This window comes from Macrobrachium rosenbergii, chromosome 24, assembly GCF_040412425.1.
Source record: "Macrobrachium rosenbergii isolate ZJJX-2024 chromosome 24, ASM4041242v1, whole genome shotgun sequence".
Taxonomy (NCBI): Eukaryota; Metazoa; Arthropoda; class Malacostraca; order Decapoda; family Palaemonidae; genus Macrobrachium; species Macrobrachium rosenbergii.
The window spans coordinates 20432682-20457302 of record NC_089764.1 but is presented as its reverse complement, the minus strand read 5'-3'; the positions used below and the strand labels follow the sequence as shown (position 1 = coordinate 20457302).

Genomic DNA, 24621 nt, shown 5'->3' with positions numbered 1-24621 from the left:
TTGTACTTGTCTCTCATCCTGCGCTGATAAACGAAGTTGTTGATAAGTTGATGGGTACCACCTAATTCCACTGGTTGTGCTCCAAGTGGTATATTGTCTGTGAGCTCGATAAACTTAAGCAGATACAACTGAGCGTTTATAAACCCCGCTGCAATCACCTTTGGCATTCAAACATTCTCCTTCCCTCATAAGCTTTCCTGTTGCATACAGAAATTAGAAATTGGGTATCGTCGTCCTTTGCCATAACAGCAAGGGACTGGAGGCTCTTGCTAACTCTTGACTCTGTGGTGAAACAAAGGGTGGGTTCCCTTTGGAATTCAGAGACGAGGTAACCTTAATTCTGGATAATGATGTCATCAAAGCCGCTGAATAGGTGTCGAGAAAAATAAAAGGGAAGTTGCAATAACAAGATCACCGCGTGAAAAATAGGACACATACAGAAGAAGAAGAATTATAGGAAGTAAAATTGCAGATATAACCAATCTGAAATTTCCATGGGAAAAAAACATGAAAACAAAAAACAGAAAAAAATTGCCTTTTGAATTTAGAGAGCGAATACGCCAAGACAAAATAAAAAATAAAACAGCTGTAAAAAACAGATGAAATTAAGAGAATATAATCAGCAGCAGCTCCTGAAAAAAAAAAAACAGGATACAGGTGAGTATACCTAACAAAAAATGAGACAAATAATAAGTATGTGAGGAAAGAAAGAGAAAGAGAGCAGGGGAAAACAACAAAGAAATGTTATTCTCTCTCAGGTTCCTTTCAAAGGTGGGGGGGGGGGGGCGTGGGAGGCAGGGGAGGGAGATGAGTAGGGCCTCAAGGCTGTAATGGGGTGGGGATATGGAAGGAAGGTTGCCCTTGAATCCTTGTTTGTACAAGACACAGGATACATGCACCCGATGTTCATTTGACCGAAGGAGAGAAAACAGAGAAGGAGTACTTTGAAAGTTTGTAGTTAATTGAAAAGTTAATTAAAAATTATATATTCACATATGTATGTATATATATATATATATATATATATATATATATATATATATATATATATATATATATATATATATATTTATATAATATATATAAAATATATATATATATATATATATATTATATAGTATATATATATATTAATATATATATATAAATAATACAGTTCATTTGCAATAAAATCAACGATATTGACAGTACTTTGCCTTAATACTAATGTTAAAAGTCTCATTTCATAATTGAACATTTAAACATGAGAACAATGAACTATTTCAGAGATAAAAACACAGGCCTACTGTATCCCTGATCATTTCCAATCCTCTTCTATTATTGCTCAACTTACCTTATTCTGCTGCTTTTTCCTTTATAATTCATATGGGACTTGTTATTCGCTAATGAGTATACAGAATCTTGAAGTTTCTCTTTCCGGTTAGATGCATAAAGTCCTGGACATCAGTATATCTACAGGCGACCGTTAACGGTAGATGGTGTGACGGCTTGAACTGACAGCCTTAGATGAGCCTCTGAAACCTGCTGAGTATTTGAATACAGAGTGTTTGGATATAACACTAATTTATCCCATGAAAGGAAACCTGCTGACGTCTGAGATAATTCTGAAGTCTGGATGAGAGGATTAAACTATATATATATATATATATATATATATATATATATATATATATATATATATATATATATATATATATATATATATATATATATATATATATTATATATATATATATATATATATATATATATATATATATATATATTATATATTTATATATATATATATATATATATATATATATATATATATATATATATATATATATATATATATATATATATATATATATATATATATATATATATATATATATATATATATATATATATATATATATATATATATATATATATATATATATATATATATATATATATATATATATATATACACACACACAAGTGTATGTGTGCAGGTTTGTTGAGGAACTAGTTGTAGTCATATAAATATATATAAGAAAGGAAGGAGTGAAGTAAAAATGTAACATAGAAAAAGAGGCGAGAATTGGCTTGAACCTGCCTTCATTTAGAAACTCATAAAAAGAGCAGTTTTTTTCAGAGGCTGTTTGGGCATCGAGGAAAGAAAGATGTCCTCTTAAAATTTCTGCCCTTGGCGCTACCTGGTGAAGGTATTGTCCCGAACATAATAAGACGATTTTTGTTAGACAAAGATGTTGTTTTCCCTGCAGGGAAGGTGACTTGAATGAAGTATACCCAACGTCCTTTTTTCTGGAGGGGTGGGGGGTTCATTCAGGTGCCGAAGGCGTTGGGCATTCATTACCTTTATCAGTCCTATGGCCAAAAAATTAAATAAATGAATAAAAAGCCTAATACTGACGGATGCGGTCGTTCTCATCTGAAGGACATACTGTCACACACACATATACACACACAAACACACGCACGCACATAGACTTTGCACATGCACACGCACACATATGTATGTATATATATATATATATATATATATATATATATATATATATATATATATACTTATGTCTGTGAGTTTGTGTGCGTGTGTTTGTATGCGTGCTTTTCTAAGTACACGTATAGGAGAGGAAATTGTGAAGGAAATATCATAAGATGTAAGAGAGAATGATCGGAATAGTGATAAAAAAAAGGATGAAGCGAAATATTGCTTTTTTCTAAAGAAATACAAACAAAAAACAAATAAATAAAAAACTTAAATGATATGGGTATATAAACTGCTATGCAGGGGATATAATTAATCCCATGTAGATTTCATAGGTCATCGAGGCTCGAAAAAAACAATTGTAAAAATTCCTAACTTCAGTCTTGGGAAATATGAATACACATTTTGGAGGTGATTTTATTTAAAAAACGAAATAAACACGCGCATGAATTTCACACATAGCCATACCTGACCTATTTCAGAGAGGCTATCATGCCTGCGAGGTTCTCTGAACTGATTATAACAGCGAATGCAAAAACTATCATGGTAATATCACGAGTTATATGACAGATTCCGGAGAGAAAAATATCTCCTATTTACTCTCGAATGCTGACTTTCATATCCAGGATGGAGGGTCCCTTTGATACGCCATTTTTCCACCAGTGGAAATAGAGCATATGAGTGACGTTTGGTCAGAGGGGGAAAGGATGTAGAGGGAGTGGGAGACAGATGAGGAAGGGGGCGGTTGACAGATTGAAAGGGGGTTGGTTGATTTCGTGGGTGGGGGGCGCTCGTTTCCTGCCATGAGATGACGTCCCTCTCTCGCCATGGCATTGTTTACCCAGTCTTTGCGTTTTATTTTCGGTCTCTTCTACCTCAATAACTCTCCTTCTCCTCCAGCCCCCACCCCCCTCACGCCCCCGCAACATGTTTCCCTTTGATCAGTTTTCTTGCCTCCCTGCAAGCCCTTTCCATTCCCTTTTTTTTTTTATTTTTACATTTCCCTTTACATTCATGCCCCATCCCGTTAATCTGCCTAGGTCTCCAGCACCTCCTCCAGTTCTCCTCTCCCTTACCCTTCCCCTTTTCCAATCTTGGTGTTATTTCAGCCCACGCCTTTTCCTTCCTGATCTCTCCTTGTAGATTTCTCCTTCCCCCGCCGTTCCCACCTCTCTCTCTCTCTCTCTCTCTCTCTCTCTCTCTCTCTCTCTCTCTCTCTCCTTTGGTATTACTAATCTTTCCCTCAATATCCCCGAGTCTCTTGGCTCTTTAACCTGAAATAGATCCTGTCGTGATAATGCGGCAGCTTGACTTGGAAACTGGCTGGCAAAGGGATTCTTATTCTAGGTACGTGCTTCCTTGTCACCAGGTATATTTTTGCAGGATTCGACTCAAAGTGGACAAAGAGCGCTTTATTCGTCCATTTAGTTAAAAGGAGATGATTTTATCACAAGCTTTATAATCTTTTAATCTTTATTATAGTAAATTACTGATATGCTGCAAGTGGAAATGATTTTTCTAAGTAGGCTTTCTATTTAAAGTATGAGGATGAAATTATTATTATTATTATTATTATTATTATTATTATCATTATTATTATTATTAATTCAGAAGAAACAAAGATCCTTCACTGTAGGTCTCTACATTTAAGCTATTATTATAAAGATACAGAATTATATACCCTTCCAGAGCTGCTTCCAGCTTCTTTAGATGTGCAAGAGAAGATTATTACTGAAACTTATATATATATATATATATATATATATATATATATATATATTATATATATTGTGACCCGTTTCTTTCCCATTTATAAGGGCATGACATCTAAGGTAACATGTCCGGGGTAGGGTGTGTGGGATTTATTGTAAGTAGCAACGAATAATTCTTCAAAACAGTTAACTAAATTCCAAAGTACTTAAGGTTAAGGGGGAAAATGATTAATTGTTCCCGTTTCTTCTTTATTCGCACTTTATTCTTACAGTTTCCACCCTATAGTTTCTACTGGTTCGAGACTTTGAATGTTGGATTGCGAGACTTAACGCATCTGATTAAGGGGACTAATGTTCTGAGAGTCAATCGCCACTACACACTTGTTCTCTTTCTGTCTTTCGGTTTCTTTTCTGCTTCCCCTCACTTTGGAGTAGTTCTCTCTCACTCTCCTTCCATTCTTATCGGGTCTGCTTAGACTCTCTTAGATTCTCTCCTTGTCCTGTCTGTCTGTCCTTATATCTCCCATTTTCCCTTGTGTCAACCATGACGTCATATTCTGGGCTGTTACTGTATTTTTGAGGCACCCCCTCCACTGGCTTCATTCCAACTCTTGGAGGTTTTTTAAGGAATTCCTGTTGATTATTAGGTATTTGCTCCTTGTAGGACGCCTCTAGGTCTCTGGCATTGATGGCATTTGATTGGCCAAAACATCTAGGCCTGACCTGTGGGAGTGGCTTATTTCCTTGGACACTCCTTTGAAGGCAAGGGGGTGAGGGGTGTTTTCTCACGCCTTATACTAAGCATATGTTTACAGGCCTTCCCCTCGGAAATCTCGTGGATTTTGAAGGTATGGTTAAGTGGGATTTCTCTTAACGCCTCGTTAGCACTTGTTTGTTCTTGAAGTTGCGGTTCGCGACTTACTTTGACAGGCGGGGAGATTTATGCGAGTTTATGGTCCTTTCTACCGACCCAAATGGAAATAGGATATTTCCACTTCGAAAAAATACGTTTTCTCTGTTCTCTCGATACACACACATGTATATATATAATATATAATATATATATATATATATATATATATATATATATATATATATATATATATATATATATATTATTATTTACGTTCTGAGGCCCAGTTGGAAGAGTTAAATTGGATTTTGAATGTAATTTGCCTTAGGGACCAACACCTAGCACTCAGAACGTAAGCAATAAATGTAATTACTAAGCTGACTTACCTTGATATTACATCTATTCAACAGGGAAATGGAAGGTTGCCTTTCAAACCAGTCAAGTAACTTTAAATTTAATTTATTTACAAGCTGAGCAATCAGAAAATTAATATGAAATGACCGACTGAGCAGCAAACAAGGCACGTGCAATGTGCAATAAAAGTAAGACTATGCATAGCAAATAAACAAATCTGGGAAGGGCTACAGCCCTGGCAGAGTTTGGCACGCAAATGAAAACCACTGCTGTTGAGACTGGCTGATAAATACTAGATTTTAGCACAACGTGAACGCAGATGGGGGCCGATCACGTGCTCCTGGACCGTTGGTAGTCAGAAGACTCTTGCATGTAGCAAGAAGGCAGTTAAATGTCTAAGACTATTTGGTTCACAAGGGCAGGGGCAGAAAACACAAAGAGCCAGATTACAGGGTTCTGGAAAAGAATTCCAGGTTAGCATTCAGATATATTTACTTTCTCTCACATGAAATTACTTATTCATGATGGAGAAAATTATCAATTAGATTTAATTAGCACATGGTAATGCTATGGTGGGAATGCTCTAATATTTATCACAAAACAAACTTAGTTTAAGCTTAGAACAAGTCATGAGGGCAAATGTGCGTGCTAGGCTGAGGCAAACAAAGGGGCTTTGTTTTAGGAGAATGAAACGATGGAAATACTGAAAATGGAGAGAAATTCATGAAAAGGAAAAGAGTACTGGCATTACTTGCAACTTCAAGACATACTTTATTGCATCTGTGCATGGAGCTCTCTTGCAAAAGATGAATTCTGGCCGCAGAAGTCCCAACACATGGCCAGTGTAAAGATGGGGAGACAGCACCAGGTTAGCGCTGTGGTGGTCAGACACAGGGTGGTGGAGAGGGGCCATGAGGCGTCCCCATTTGATTTCTAGGGTTGGGTCCAGTACATCGGTCGATCTGGAAGGAGCAATAGCAACCAGCACAAAGGTCAAAGGGAAATAGGTCTTATAGTTAAGGCTACTGAGGGTCAGCATAGCAGCCCAGTTACTCTCTTGACTGGTCTTTCTTCCCTAACGGCTTTCTGTCCCCCAAAATCATATGATGCTGGAGTTAAGAAGCCTGCATTTGTCCCCCAAAATCATACGATATGGGGTTAGGATGTCTACATTTGTTCCCCACATAGTGGGGGTCTCCTCCAACCGCAATTAAATTTGATTTCCTAGCTAAGGGCAGGAGAGACAAATTTTCTAAATATGTGAAGTAATATATATATATATATATATATATATATATATATATATATATATATATATATCTACATAACTGACTATAAATCGATAAAAAAAATTTTATGCTCATATATTTGAAGTGTGGTATATGAGAAATATGCAACAGGTAAAATCACATTACAAACCTTGTACAAAGTCTTTTCAGAATACCAATTCCTCCAGTAATGGCCGTAGGAGCAAGTTAATTGATAATGTTAGCCACTGCTCGTGGTTAATCAAGTATTGCTACATCAAATAGGAATAGGAAATGTTACGGTTGGAATTTGATTGAATGGCCTCCTCATGGGAATTCCGGCTGACAATGTCCTTGGTCAAATGACATGACAATTAATTTGTAATTTTTTTGTTTATATTTCTTACAGCTGAAAATTAAGTTTCCTTTAGAATTATCGTTTAGGTTTCTTTAGCAGTTTTACATTGTGGCAGGTTGAGTATAAATAGTCATTTACTGTAAAGTTTCATAAGCATTAAATCTATTTCTATAAAACTTGAAGATTTTTCTGTTTTATGCCTGTCCTACTGACGTACCATCCATCAGTTTATCTAAAATCTTAATGCCATAGTTTATCTTAACAACGGCTGATGGGCTATATGAAAGTCCATTACATGCTGGTCACTGAGATATTTTTGCATTCACATTTCCAGCTTATACACAATAGTAATCCTAGGATGACATTCTTGAATATTCATTACGATAATACAGTATCATCCAACCAGAAGAAAGATAGGAGCGTCATTGGCATCAGTTAGCTCCAAAAATACAGGTGCGCCTTATGCAGTGCACAGTAGTCATTACTTAAAGTTCTTAGCAGCGTCCCTCCGGCCCCTAGCTGCGACCCCTTTCATTCCTTCTACTGTACCTCCGTTCATATTCTCTTTCTTCCATCATACTTTCCACCCTCTCCTAACAACTGTTTCATGTTGCAACTGCAAGGTTTTCCTCCTGTTACACCTTTCAAACCTTTTTATTCTCAATTCCCGTTTCAGCGCTGAAGGACTTCGTACGTCCCAGAGCTTTGCCTTTCGGCCTTAAGTCTGTATTCCATCCAAAAATACAGACTATGAATTCACGGCCAGTCGCATTTTCTAGATGGGTTCGTTTTCCCTCCTTCCCACAATTGTTCGTCTTCTGTTATTTTCTTAGTCACACGCAACTCATTTTATCCTCTAACTAGCTTTTCATTGTACTTTTAGGCTTGGCTAGATAACGGCTTGAGTTTGCTATCACATGGGGAAATTATTACAGTTATTATAAGGTCAACTTGTCTTGTGGCTTGCGTTTCATATGAGAATCCTGGGCTCGATCCTGATGTGAGTTAGAAATTTGTTGTTGCACGCCTGATTTTGTGTTCATTATGATCATTATTTGTTGTTGTTGTTGTCGTTGTTGTTGTTGTTGCACTGATTATTTTTAAAGCAAAGAAGCCACGATACGAAGGTAAGTTACTTTAACGAAAAAATATCTCGTTAGTCAAGTAATAATTTTACTGCGGAGGTTTTCCCGTCTCTGAAGTAACACACAGATAGCAGTTGTTCTTTGACAGCTTTTTTAGCAATTAACTCTGATAGACAGATAAGGCAAAAAACGAAACCCTGTGACCCTTTCCTCTTATCAGGATCTCGCGTAGGACAGACACGAGGCTTTTGAACCTTTCGCACGTAATACACTTAGGAGGCCCAGACGTAATGCTCAATCTATGTTGAGCCGTCTCTTAGCCTCCTTGGATGGTTGTGGAGGCTAATGAAATTTGTTAGGTATCTGAATAATGTTTGCCTCACACACAAAGAGAGAGAGAGAGAGAGAGAGAGAGAGAGAGAGAGAGAGAGAGAGAGAAGGTGGGTGGGGGCGGCCGCAATTGGGAATGGGAAAGGCTAAACATAGCTGAGAAGACAGGATTGAAAAGAAGGTACTAAACGCAATTCTCATCAATTAAGCAAGTATTGGTTTGTTCACCAATAAGTACACAAACTTAAACTCACCCATCCATTCACCAATCACTTACAAATATGTATATATATATATATATATATATATATATATATATATATATATATATATATATATATATATATATATGTGTGTGTGTGTAAATATATGTGTGTATATATACATATGTGTGTGTGTAAATATATGCATATATATATGTATATATACATATATATATGTATATATATATATATATATATATATATACAGTATATATATATATATATATATATATATATATATATATATATAAACGAATGTTAGATCAGACATAATATATATATTTATATATATACATATATATAAATACATATGTATATATATATGTACATATATAAATGTATACATATAATATAAATATAATATAATATATATATATATATATATATATATATATATATATATATATATACATATATATATATATATATATATATATATATATATATATATATATATATATATATATATATAGAGAGAGAGAGAGAGAGAGAGAGAGAGAGAGAGAGAGAGAGAGAGAGAGAGAGAGAGAGAGAGAGGCTGCTAGTAGGATTTACTTTAACGTTTATGCGGACAGACATGGCTTTAGTTTAGTAAATTCCACCGGTCTTACGGGAATCCACTGTGATTCATTTTGTCGTGGCAAGGCTTAGATTCCAATGATTTTCAGAACCCACAGCTCCGAAACCACAGGAGAGGCGAAGTAAACATTTTCGTCCAAAATGTGTCCTATGAAAAGAATTATCTATTTTTTTTTCTTCATGAGGGACACCTCAGACGACCCTTCAAATTTTTCATAATAAACATTTGATCCACACATATACCATATTTCAGCTCTAACTGTGCTTCACGGATGATTCCTTTTGTAATCTGTTTTACTTAATTAAATTGAAATTTGCCGGTGAAATTCCTTCAGTTCACAACAGTAATTATGTTATACTCTTAATTCTTGCAAACTCTTGTATCCCCTTTATTAAAATGCAAAAGTGTTTTTTTCGCTTCACCCACTTCTATGAAAATTTACTTTGGTCACTCACTTTCCTCAGCCTTGTCAGCTACTCAGCTATGTTATCCCCCAGCGTATTGCAATATCTCCCTTGTAATCTCATTAACCCCTAGCACCTTTTCATTCGTACAGTTTTCAGTTTATTGCGTCTCTACATTGGCACATAATTAACATCTGTCTTTTTTATTTTCAATATTCAACAAGTTCTCAGGGCAAGCGCTCCTTTGATACAGAGCTGCAATTTCTTCACATACATTGTTTCAATTTCTTCTCTCATGCAAAAATCAATTAGTTCATTTTTCTCTGTGTGTGTGTCCTTCCCTCTAATACAATTTCTTTTTTTCTTCCTGAAGTCTTTGACATTCTTATCTTTCCTCATTTATACCTCTGCTGTCCTGACCCTGCAAACCCACACTTCTTAATGGCTTTTTTTATGTGGTCATAACCGCAAATAAACCTTTCTGACTGAATCTCAGAATTTTTCTCTCGTTGCCTTATTTTTTCCTTTCCAGGCTCATTTGTCCTTAAAACGTGTATCCAAATGCATAACCTTTTACCTCGTGTGAGAACTAATTCTGATTTCATATAACCTCAGGAACAAAAATAAATATATTTCATTTTGAGGACATTTGGTAAGATTCCCTTTTAGATGAAAAAACCGACAACCTTGTATAATGAGAGCAGTTTTAGAAAAATCCTTTTCAAGATAATGTTCAGACCTGCGTTACATGTTTTGCCTGGCGAAATGTAATCATGAAGAAATTATGAAGTACGCGTTCCCAGTGCAAGTTGAGATAATGTATTAAAGAAACCTAGCTTTCTCAGAACTGTGTTACAGGATGGTTTCAGAGGAACTGCATACTTTCATTTCTAAAATGTTCAGGTTTCTTCCTGTTAGGTGCTTTTTACTATCTCAGCTTTATGGTGAAACGGAAGTCTATACAGATGACCTTTAAAAGCTGTTTGTGGATTCCAGTCGTGCTGCTGGTAATCCTGTACATGGTAGCGTGTTTGGCATGCTTTCACTTCTTTTCTGAGGTAGGGCCGACAAATCTGCCAGAATGATGAGACTGTTTAAAACTGAAGATAATGTTAGGGTCCAATGCATCTTTAGTTTAAAGCCTGTTGTAACTAGGGCGTTATTCTTCATGTTTCTATTGTACGTGTGCATATATGTGTATACATGTATATGTACAATTATATATATATATATATATATATATATATATATATATATATATATATATATATATATATATATATATATATATTTATATATTTCTACTATTTATTATTCGTCATTGACAGTTGCTACTCACTGAACAAACGGAATATATATATATATATATATATATATATATATATATATATATATATATATATATATATATATATATATATATATATATATATATTATATATATATAAATACATATATATATATATATTATATAAATGTCGCTACAAATTTTAATATCAAATTCACGCTACCTCAGGAGTATCCCGAGGGGAATTATCACCGAAGGAGGATTTATAGGTGATAAATGGATTGGTACTGCCGGGTCGCGATCCCACGACACAGAACATATCCAGCAACTCCAGTCGACGTTCTACCACTGAGCAGTACCAATCCATTAATCACTTATAAATTCCCCTTCGGTGATAATTCCCTATCGAGATGCTTCCGAGGTAGCGTGAATTTGATATTAAGCGACATTTGTAGCTTCATGATCGTATATAAACCACGGTGTGATAAAAATTTCTTTCATATATATATATATATATATATATATATATATATATATATATATATATATATATATATATATATATATATATTTCCAATATTTATTATTTGTTATTCGTCATTGACAGTTGCCGCCACCCATTGAACAAACGGAATCGTCTATGGGATAAATTCCAAGTACTGCCAATTTCGAAGTCTGGGCAGCGTGTTATAAAGACTAAGTTCATTTCGAGTTGAAGTGACAAGGAGAAGAAACGTTTAGAACAGATTATTAGAAAGAGAGAGAGAGAGAGAGAGAGAGAGAGAGAGAGAGAGTACGAGTAAACTAAATATCCTTGAGAAACTTTAGGTGACAAGAAAAATTATTTAGTAAAAGCTGCGAAATGAAAATTGATGAGAGAAAAATTGGACGACTCTTGAATGATAACAGAAAGTCTCAATAATAATTTTTGGTATAATAGTGTCATTGATATCTCGCCTCCAACACCCTGTGACACCATTCTGGTACTACCATTCGACCCCTCCCACCACTTTACCGCCCCCCACCCCCCGCGTCTTGTTTACGCTTCCTTCAGCCCTCCATTCCCCTCTCTCCCCAACCTGTCCACCCACCCCTCACTAGGCTCGTCCTCTCTCACCTCCCTTCTCTCCTCCTTTCCAGTAAATCTGGCCCACCGTCCATTTTCGGCGATAGACAAAAAATACACAGATCGATTTTCCGTCCCCGATATTAGATTCAGTCGTAGTTAGCAAACATAGGCTATTTCAGGATCCTGGTCACATGACTCTATGATATTACTTGTGATATTATTAGCTCAAATATCCTAGAATAATTCTGGATCGTCGTACTGAAGTATAAAAAGGCAGGACCTTTTCCCCTTCATTTATGTAGAAGTATAAACAAACGTACACTCAATACCGTATTGCCTAGCGTTTAAAAACCAATTCTTTATTCTTGAAGTATGGAACAGGCATATATTATGCCATTATTAACCCAGGCTAATTTGACTATAATTTGAATACATTGTTTTGAAAATCTCAACACTAATGGAAATGGCTAATTCTTCACAGAAAGGCTGAGAGTAGCAAATAATAAAATAATTTAAGCTCACAGAAAAAAAAATTCAAGGCCTACTGAAGTAAACGGCAATTAATCAAGCTCTTTATATTGACGAGGATGACCTGTCTTAACCTTTCAGTCTAGGTCAAGAGACCCAGGGTTCATCTAAAGTAAGTAATGGATAAACATAATTGTTAACGGCAAAGAATAAGAATTTCAGAGCTTTGCAGAAAACTGAAACTTTTTTTGCTTATTATTATTATTATTATTATTATTATTATTATTATTATTATTATTATTATTATTATTATTATTATTACTCTAACAATATGAAATCTATATTAAATGGAAACGCGGAAAGTACCATGTCAAACTCCCCAGTTGGGAACGCAGCCCAGTACGACAAAAAAAAAAAAAAAGTGACAGAGCCATCTGGTTTAAGCCTCTGTTGAGTCTACTTCAAAAATTGTGAATCAGAGAAGAGCCCAGCCTTTATGTTCCTGTGTTTATATATATGCCAATTTCCATGATGTGGGAAGGAAATGATGGTTAATGATTAACACCTTGAATTACTGGATAAACTCATAACACGAATTTATTAATTATAATTGTTAGTGACAAAAATTTACTGTATGTATTGCGAACTTGAATCCATCAGTTACTATGAAATGATGTGATATATATATGTATATATATATATATATATATATATATATATATATATATATATATATATATATATATATATATATATATATATATATATAATATATTTATGATAGGACGTTCTCCTATCCCTAAAAACTAATTTGTTAACGAAAATTAAAGGTATTGATTACCTAATTGCTGGTTGCATTAAGAATTCAGTAGAACAAGGACATGCATCTGTTTCTTCAATAAAATTCTCATACTGTTGATGAAATTCAGAACTGTAACCATGCGAGTAATTGCGCCTTGATATTGCAAAATTTAAAACATTGGGCATGCACATCAGGGAAATTCTCATGTCGTCCCGAAAAGATATAATAATTTCAACATTCTCTCTCTCTCTCTCTCTCTCTCTCTCTCTCTCTCTCTCTCTCTCTCTCTCTCTCTCTCTCTCTCTTGTATGTTTCTCTTTTCATGTGTCTTTTACACGATGGAAGGACGAAAAGTTTAAATAGATAGGTGGAAGGTAAATTAAGTTCACATGTCAAACTCTTTTGAAACTCGACATGTCTCTCTCTCTCTCTCTCTCTCTCTCTCTCTCTCTCTCTCTCTCTCTCTCTCTCTCTCTCTCTCTCTTTTCGTGTGTCTTTTACATGATGGAAGGACGAAAAGTTTAAATAGATAAGTGGAAGATAAATTAAGTTTACATGTAAATCTCTTTTGAAACTCGACATTCTCTCTCTCTCTCTCTCTCTCTCTCTCTCTCTCTCTCTCTCTCTCTCTCTCTCTCTCTCTCATGTATGTTTCTCTTTTCGTGTGTGTGTGTCTTTTACATGATGGAAGGAAGAAAAGTTTAAATAGGTAGGTGGTAGGTAAATTAAGTTCACATGTAAATCTCTTTTGAAACTCGACATCTCTCTCTCTCTCTCTCTCTCTCTCTCTCTCTCTCTCTCTCTCTCTCTCTCTCTCTTTTTCTCATTTTCCTTTCCTTTAACGTATTATATTAAACAGAATTAAATGTGAATGTTGCAGTAAATCTAACTTCAAATGCAAAAGTTCTCCTCCTCCATCGCTCTCGATGTATGGTATTTATGAAAGCTAAAAGCCTGAGAACCTCATAAGCATCGCATCATCCAACTCCTAAGTAGAGCTTTTCTTTATCTCTTTGCTCTTGAAGTCTTCATGTTCATAGATATAAAATAAATGAATTTTAAAAATAAGTACTTTAACCTTAAAGAAGCTTTGTGTCAAATACTGTAAATTTTCAAGAGGATATCAATTATATTCACATGCTAATTTTCCACTGGTTTATTTACTTATTATCAGTCAAGTGTTTCTATATATATTTAAGTTCACCCTCTGAGTATGTGATCTGACTGATGTCTAACTAGTTACGCCATATTAGACAAAAATAATATATTTCAGGACACTACATTTAATATTTAGTGCATAATGTCTGGCAATTTCCCAATGACCTCCACTGTCCTCCTGCTGCTCTGATTTTTCCTGTGACTTTCCTTTTAGAAACTGGTTTATCCACCTCTTTTTGGGATATGCACTATTCTTGCTCCCTCGATCTTCATTTTATTTTTCTTATCAGATTTAAAGTATATAAAAATTTTCAGTTTTCCGACCGGCTAACTTAGTTAAAGGAACAAACTCAACAACATAAATTCGTCTAAAAACTTCAAGTATGATTATAGATGCACATTCCTTCATGAATAGAATCATCTATATTGTGGCAATGAATCACACAGGTCTCGCTCATTGCAAGAGCACTTTGGATGTCATGTTTGCGAACATTAATAGTAACTGAGTTAAAGAATGGATCAGTGGACTTTTGATCATTTTGGAACTCAATAAGAGCCTGTATATGGACGCCTTTCAGATTCATGCTTATAATTAATACCTTCGATAATTATATAGGTATAGTGAAAACTGTGGGTATAAAGTGATGAAAAGAACACGATACTCATATCTTTGGCACCTTCATTTCTTGAGGAACGCTCACAGTGCCCTGCGATTTTGATGACAGCTTTCCAGATATGAAGACAATGCATTGCATACTTAAAGACTCTCTCTCTCTCTCTCACACACACATACACACACACATATATTATATATATATATATATATATATATATATATATATATATATATATTATATATATATACATACATATATATGCATATATTTAAATATATATACATATATATATTATATATACATACATACATATATATATATGCATATATAGAAATATATAGACATATATATATATATATATATATATATATATATATATATATATATATATATATATATATATATATATATATAGAGAGAGAGAGAGAGAGAGAGAGAGAGAGAGAGAGAGAGAGAGAGAGAGAGAGAGAGAGCATTCTATTGATCCAAACGCCTTTCGACAAGGAGCTGAAAACTCCTTGGTCTTACCATGTGTAAATATTTCTCCCCTTCTGATCTAGTGTTTCAAGAGAGATCTTATACAAGATATAGAAAATTCAATATATTTAAACAACCCAGCAAACAGTGAGTCGCACCTTGCAACATAAGAGTTTTGTGGAAAATCTATATTATCAAGATAAAGAAATTATAACTTTTATGTTAAGTGTTCAAAAATCAAAAGGAAGAAAATTTTTTGCAAACTTTTTATCTCAAATATGCACTTGAGAGTCCACGCATCTGACGTCTCCCAGCTTATTTCATTTTTGTCTTTTTTTATGGAAATTTGCGTTCTCGGTGCCCCCCACCCTGCTGCCATGCTCACCACTGATAAGAACCTTATTAATACTCGAAGCCAGTTAGGTTAAGCAGCAGTGCGCTACTAAATATGAAACTAAGCTCTTCATACGTATTCATATGTCTTTATCTGTCATGTCTTGTCGTGGCAGGACAAGATAATGGAAAGACTGGCAGAGAACAGAAATATGACTTCCAGTCAACCCTACAAGCGCATCGAAAGGGGGAAACGGCGAAAGAGTTTGTCCACAAAGACACGACAGCAGAAACGGAAGTGGAATACATAGTAGCAACATTACAATATGCCCCGTATGATGATCTCTCTGTGGGAGGTCTGGCTGTACTGGAGGAAAATGCGAGAGTATTTATTCAGTATGCTGGAGAGGCCAAAGACATGGCAAGTACTCTTTTACTTTCTATATTATGTGAGATGAATCTGTCTTTTGTTATCGTTGATATTGTTGTTACGGAAATCTTAGCTGATCGGTTCCCACAAGTTATTTATTCGTTAAATTTTTTGTCAGTATGATTTGCTAGTGATATGCTAACGGTAACCCCCGCCTTCTAAATGTAAATCAATAGAAGACAGTCTCTAACAATTTTACATAAAGGGAAGACAGAATATTTTTGATGTTATAACTATTATAGAAGCATATCAAACTATTTTATGAACGTTTGCTCTCTGGGTCCATAGTATTTTCCTTCCCAAATGAAGGAGAGATTAAGTTTAAGAGGGCTTCACAACTTTCTATTCTTCTATAAAATCAATGTCTTTTTATAGTATTGTTATTTTTGTGTATGACCCTGTATATTGTCCTAGTTATATAAATTTGTAATTGAAAAATTTTCACAAGATCTTTGAGGTCCTTTCAATTTATGTAAATATTTAACGTTTGCGTGTCATTTCTTTCGAAATAACTTCCTTAATTACCAAGACGTCCATGATGTACCATTGATAGTCTTTTACTCTACTTTTATTAGAACTTTTGCCACTTATTAATTACTCTGGATTTTCGTGTCTTTGATTGCAATTCCCAACTTCCGTTGATTTTGTTATACAAATAAAACTCTCAGCTTAGTTGATTACGTTATAAATTCCAGGTTTTACCGGTGATATATTTTTACTGGTATCGATGCTGGAAGATGAAAGATATTTCTAACTATGGCTATTTTGGTAAATTTATCTTCAAAGATTTCATATAAAGGAAAACGGAATTAGGGGAACTTTTGGAGGGTAGCCTGAATTGAGATGTCTAAAATTCGTCTCCATATTTATCTTTTTTTTTATATTTGACCCAGGGCGCCCAAATCATCGTGTTCCCAGAGTGTGGCTTAACCAGCATGACTTTCGGTTTGACCTGGGACGTTTTTATGACTCAAACACAGGTCGTTCCGGACCCAGTGGACAAAGAAGTACCCTGTGAATACGGCGACGTCAAGAATTCGAGCAAAGTAAGGGGTTTCAGTTGTTTGGAAAGAGTTTTAAAGAATTTCATTGCAAATGCAAATCGCTTATTTTTCCTCACGCGATATTCGAACGTTGATATTGTAACCGGTAATTGGCGATAATGTTTCAATGGTTCTCGAAGAATCTTAAACTGACTTTGCAAAAAAGATAAATTTTTCCCAGCCGATGTGAGTTCGTACCTACTCTGGGAATATAGAGGCATTTCATTCCTTTTTAATAGAGAAATAGAATTAAAGTATTCAGATCCATCTGTGTTTGTATGCAATGATCTTATGAGAGGGACTTGACACAAACCTGTCGATCAGATGCAGGAGTCCCTTATGAAACTTAATTTCTTCTAGTGATTACTTGTGCACACAGAGGTGTGAATTTCTGTATACTGTAGTGTTTAATTAATTGATTTTTATGGATTTTTCAGTACTTGAAAAATGTCTGGTTACTTATTGAGCTTTCAATACGATCATTTTTTTTTTTTTGTCCCGTCATGATATTTGATTCACTGTTCGTCAAGTAGGAGTACTTAAGATAGCCCCATTCGTCATGCTTTGAAATATTTACGGAAGAATTTTGGAAATTTTCCGCTGTACTTCAAGAATAAAAGTATGGAACATACTGTCAATTACAGCAGCTGTGTTTTCAGGTTTTGTAACAGGCAGTTACGTTTCAGGTTAGTTCTTCCTTCGTCCTGCCCCCTATTCTCTTCTTACTTCATTTCTACTTCATTGATTGTTCTCATTACCATTACTCCATTTTTATCATGCACAAGGCGGCGTGAAGACGTAGTCGAGCCTTCACCCAGCCGAAGACTCATAGAGGAGAAAATCATGTAAAGGCACTTGATTAATTGAACTTGATGGGAAAGTTAGAGTCCTGATCTTAAAGGAGTGGAGATTAAATTAAAAGAATGCTAACTTGTCATATGAACTGACATAGCATAAAATGGAGGTTCATGTATTACAATTTTATCTGGAAGACAAACAATATTTAGACAGCATTATCTAAGCAGTAGTTAAAAGCATTAATAGAAATTGTAAGCTAAGGAATGATAATTAAAAATTAACAGGCAAAAATTTGTTAGTCTTTTCTGAAGCATTCAGTGCGGCAAAATACGATTTTTTCTCTAGTAATAACATCGAAAATGATACAGATACAATGTATATCAAACACTGAACTTTACTCTGGGAAATCGAAACTTTTACTTGTTTGCAGGAGCGAAAAATTCCCTGGGCTTGACGCAGTGGCATATAACAAATTTACAACAATGAATCACTAAATAATATTTTATTTATATAATCCTATTGGCCATGCTTAGCTTCATATGAATGAAAATTCACAATCAAATAACGAACAGATTTCAGAATCATTTCGATGTATAGATATTTTCAGAAGCCGCCGATTGATTTCGAGACCTAATCCTGCGTCTATAGTAAATGTTGGTTAGAGTGTTGCAATACTAAATGGACAGAATTTCGTTAGCCTGGATAGCTCGTATTTCTCAGTTCTTAAAACGAGTCAAGGTCACTGTATACATTGTTATGCGTATGCATATGTACTCACACGTATACAAATACAATTGTAGACATACCATATACTTTTTATTTCAGCAGGCATCATCCTCACCTCAGAAGGAACTGTCGAGGTCTATTATATATATATATATATATATATATATATATATATATATATATATATATATATATATATATATATATATATATATATATATATATATATATATATATATATATATTCCCCTAGAGTAGAAAGGGGGTAAAGCCACAATACAAAAAAAAAAAAAAAATGCGGGAAAAACAAGTTAAAGTTGTGCAAATTTCAAAATATTGTAGCTCGGTTATTTTTTTATCTATTTTAAATTTTAAAAAACCTATAGATAGGAAATTTTATGGAGAATATCGCTTATATAAGGAAAAAATTAGGCTCTAGAACTACTGACTAGAAAGTGCTAGTTGTGACTAGTGGTAGAGTCTGCTAGATTACTTTCTTGCAATTTGCACAACTTAAAACTGCTTTTCTGTCCTCAGATGGTGAATAGCAGCCAAATTTTTATTCCCATTCATAAAGCACACATAGTTATGATAACTAGGCATGACTAGTCATGCAACAGGATGGCTACTCATGACTAGTTATTCAAAAAAATGATAAATAGAAAAAAAATAAAAAAAAAACCATTAACCATTCCCATTGGTGACAAGTTGGTTCCCATTCATAAAGCAAACATAGTTATGATAACTAGGCATGACTAGTCATGCATTAGGATGGCTATTCATGACCAGTTATTAAAAAAAATGGTAAAAAAATAGAAAAAAAAACCAATAACCATTCCCATTGGTGACAAGTTGGTTCCCATTCATAAAGCAAACATAGTTATGATAACTAGGCATGACTAGTCATGCAACAGGGTGGCTATTCATGACTAGTTATTCAAAAAAATGGTAAAAAATAGGAAAAAACCATTAACCATTCCCATTGGTGACAAGTTGGTTCCCATTCCTAAAGCAAACATAGTTATGATGACTAGGCATGACTAGTCATGCATTAGGATGGCTATTCATGACTAGTTATTACAAAAAAATAAAAAAAAAATAGAAAAAAAACATTAACCATTCCCGTTGGTGACAAGTGAAATTACCACCTTTCTACACAATACTAGGGAAGAATGGTTGCTGTAGGGGTGTGTCTGCAGATTTGGGTTCTTTGATACAATGCCATACTGACCATACTTTGGATGCGAATTTTGGAGTAAAACTCTATGGGTTTAAAGATTCAATGGTGATGCTCCCTTTTATGAAAAAAAAATTTTTTTTGGCCATGTGTGACTTTACCCCCTTTTTATTCTAGGGGCCATGTGTGTTGGTAATGTAGAAAGAATGGAGGACTATAGATAGGTAATAAGACTACATGATTCATAAGTGTTAGGAGTAGGAGCGTAAGACTTAGAAGGTGCAGGATAGTTGGAGTAAACAGGTAATGAAAAGGAAGACCATTATTATACAAAGAGCAGGAACACTTGTATGATAAAGATCAGTAGCGCTGCGTCTTAGTGGGTCAGTGCTCATTTCTTGCCACTATATCTATTCTATCTTATCATTCCCATTAAAGATCATAAAGGAACTCAGTTGTGCAGCGATGGAAAAGGGCATGTACCTCGTGGTGGACCTTGCCGAACAGACAAACTGCTCTGAGACTGCCTTTGGTGAAGATCTCGCATTTAGTGAGACCAGCGATGTATCCGGTGCACCCCCTGGCTGCATATTCCACAATACCCAGGTAGTTTTCGACGATGCCGGAGCTGTTGTGGCCAGGTAATGAAAAAGTGCAAATGACGCGATCTCTTAGTCAACTGTGATTCGTTTTGAATTATCAGTTTTCATTTATGATCTGATTATTTTCTTGTTTACATATGTCTTTATATTGTCTATTCATAAACCTGGAAATTACTCATTTCATTCACGTTCATGAGAAGTCACTCAAAAGTTCCAGTGTAGTTCAATGTAACTGACAGTTAAGGAAAAGACCCCATTTGTTTCTCAATCGACACCATTTACTTTCGTGCGATGAATGCTACAGAGGTCTTCTGACTTAATCTTTGGTCATTGTGGTTGATTGCGCTATCGCAAGAAAGGTTTCCTAGCTGATGATTCATTTAGATATTATTTCCTTTGTATTCAAAAGTGGTGCTTTAAGAAGAATAGTGTAACTATTAATACGAATGAATGAGTGTATCTAAGGGGTTTTGCAATTTACTTCAGTGCTGATATAAACTGTTGCTCATGTTTTATATATAAATGTATTGCTGTAACGTTTGTGGGCCATACTTTCATTAATTTTTCATTGTATTACATTTTGACTTTAACAGTTTGTTAACTTACTTATTTACAGATAGTCCTGTTTCCACTTTTAATGTTTCAAATAAAGCGAGTATCAAGACTTCTGTTTATTTCGTTGAATCATTTTTTATACTTTTTAAAATCATATTTCATTGCATTGTACTGCTTACTGGTTACTCGAAATTTGATTATTAATTTGATGCTGAGACCATAACTTGATTAGAGAGAGAGAGAGAGAGAGAGAGAGAGAGAGAGAGAGAGAGAGAGAGAGAGAGAGAGAAAGAGAGGAGAGAGAGAGAATTACCTTGAAGATCGTCAAGATGTAGAATACAGTGTTCATGTACGTCTCAGGTACCGAAAGAAACACCTATATGGGGAAGCCGTGTTCACCCCAGGAACAGATCCCGATTCAGCTGCTACCTTCGAGACCTCGTTTGGTGTAACATTTACGTTGTTGGTGAGAACTGGGAAGAATTCATCTCGATTTTTACCTAGTAAATAATATGAAATACTTTCTGAAATATTAAGTATGGGTGACAAATACACTCTCTTTCTTGCATATTTTACACACACACACACACACACACACACACACACATATATATATATATATATATATATATATATATATATATATATATATATATATATATATATATATGTATATATATATATATATAAATATATATATAATTATATATATATATATATATATATATATATATATATATATATATATATATATATATATATATATCTGTATATATGTATATAATTTAATTAGAGAATAGAATTATCCATAAGAAATATTCAGGAAGTCTTCTATAATATATTAAACTCCATAGACGTAGGCGTGCGCATTTCTCACGCAAGTTCAGAATCAGACATGGTTATCCCTTCAGATTTGTTTTGATATACTCTACGAAACTCCAGCTGTTAGCAACATCTACAACCTAGGAATACGAGATGTCCTTCTGAGTACAGCTTGGTTTGATGAACTCCCATCTCTTACAGGTATGTATCAATATACACACACACACACACACACACACACACACACACACATATATATATATATATATATATATATATATATATATATATATATATATATATATATATTATATATATAATATATATACACACATATGTATATGTATATTAATAAATATATATATATATATATATATATATATATATATATATATATATATATATATATATATATACTCTGTATATATTGTTCAAGTAATGCACCTATAGGTTACTTGGAAATTATTAGCCTGTTAACATATCCCCATCATTTTGTGCATAAGTCGTTTGCAATAAAAACAATCATTGTTTTTCGAATAATTGCTCTTAATTGCCTTTTGTCACCTGTGCACAAAATTATATCACCTTTCTTCCTTTCAGCTCCCCAGATCTGGAAGGGTTTCAGTCAAGGAAACAATGTAAATTTCGTTGCGTCCAACATATATGACCCTCCAGGTGGGCTTTTAGGGGTAGGAATCTTCAGAGGTGTGTATTCTGAACCTGACTATTATATCTACGATACTTCGTCAGGCAACACGCTTATAGTGGGAAAAGTGAAAACGAAGTCGGCTGCGCCATCTGCAAAAAGGCATCAACCAGGTGCCTCTGAAGTTTTCAATTATAAAGCTTTTGACGATTTGCCTCTGTTGGGCCCAACACAGATGGAAAAGAGACAAACAAATGCAATGGAGTTGATGATGAATGGTAAAAAGATACATAAACAAAATACAAACCAGAACATGGAAATTGAATATTTCCGTGAGGACCTCAGCCATTACAATAATGTCATCTTAGAGAGAACCTCCCCAGGTGACTTTGCTTTCCAGGAGCTTTGCCATGAGGACAACCTGTGCTGCAATGTGACTTACGAATACCCTGCTGAAGAACCTGAAGATATTGTTTACATGCTCATCGCCTACAGCGGTATAGTAAAAAAACTCGAAGGTCTCTATCTCCAGTACGTGCAGGTCTGCGGGGTAGTACTTTGCCTCAATGAAACCGTTGACAGTTGTGCCCATTTTGATGAAGCACATGTTCCTGAGTCAGCATTCAGAGCATATTCACTTTCTGGAACATTCAGTGACCGTTATATTTATCCATCCGTTTTTACTGACGCCTTGCAGCTTTTCAGTCCTGAAAAATGGAACTATACACTCAGTGAATCGCCAGACCATTATCACGCGATCATACATCTTCACGAGGAAGTGAATGACCTCTCCATGTTGAATCTGTATAGCAGGTGGTTCTCCAGGGACCCAAACCACTGAAATTTCACGAACAGCCTGATAAGGTGAAAATTTCTTTTAGTTAGAATTATTTTATTGTCATTGGTGTTTAAAGTAAGGACATTAGCCACTTTGTTTTAAAACTATTCTACGTTTGATTATGGCGAGTTATGCATTAAAAATAAAAAGAATATGAGCAGTATTATTATTTGCCTTACTTTTAGATCAACATTCTCTTGCGCAATGCTTGGATTATATTATTTTGCTATAAATAATTGCTAAAAAAATAGCGATTTAATATTCTGCTTTCAAATTATGTAAGCACTCTCCCAAATGTATACATCTTTATACCACATATTTTAAACAATGAATAATAAGAGGTGGAGAAGGATATTGGTATATCATATTTACCTGTGCATTCTAACATCGAAACCAAATTTTATAATCATATTTTTCTTTCAAATTTATAAAATATTTTATAGGAGTTGTTTGTTCACATTGTACGAACACAAAACATTTACTGAGGCAATGTAAAAAGATGACATACAACTATGAGACAAAGGATGTGTATGTTTGTTCAGCACAATTGTCTTCCATTTCGAGGTCCATTTGATAAGTAAATCTTCTTAAAAAAGTCTGAAATTCATTTTTAGGCGAATAGATCGTCGGTACAGCTCCTATTTACTTCTTATTAAATATTATATTATCTTTAGTGAATATTCATTCTTTTACGATTCAAGACTCGTTTTTTTTTAAATGAATTGTCTTCTGTATAAAGGTATAAAGGAAGAGGCTAAATAAGGAACAGAATCTCAAGATGGAATGAGGGTTAGATATAGTTTACATTTTCCAAATTGGGTTTAAAGCTGATGGGTAACGAACACAAATACAAAACTCAGGATAAAGGCCACGTAAAGCATTTCAACAAATCCTGTTAAGAACTGATTCTAAGAGGACAGGTTGGATAGAGTCCACGGTTGTGGATAGATAATAGACAAAATTATATTGAGCCTAACAGTTTGAATATAAGTACAAATTTCGGAAAAAGTTGACAATCAGGGAAAATCCAAATTAAAAATGAACTAAAAAATAAATGTACAATAAAGCAATGTGGCTTACGTGCTAAACGGACTCTCTCTCTCTCTC

At 34.4% G+C, this 24621-nt stretch overlaps 1 protein-coding gene across 1 annotated transcript; it reads left to right on the top strand.

Moving 5' to 3' along the window:
* The first annotated feature begins 15698 nt into the window (after window positions 1–15698).
* LOC136851907 (pantetheinase-like) lies at window positions 15699–23671 on the top strand. Its single transcript, XM_067126263.1, has 6 exons — window positions 15699–16298; window positions 17201–17353; window positions 20490–20692; window positions 21569–21674; window positions 22120–22231; window positions 22631–23671. The coding sequence occupies exons 1-6, from the start codon at window positions 15993–15995 to the stop codon at window positions 23515–23517; spliced, it is 1767 nt and encodes a 588-aa protein (XP_066982364.1). The 5' UTR covers window positions 15699–15992; the 3' UTR covers window positions 23518–23671.
* Window positions 23672–24621: the final 950 nt, after the last annotated feature.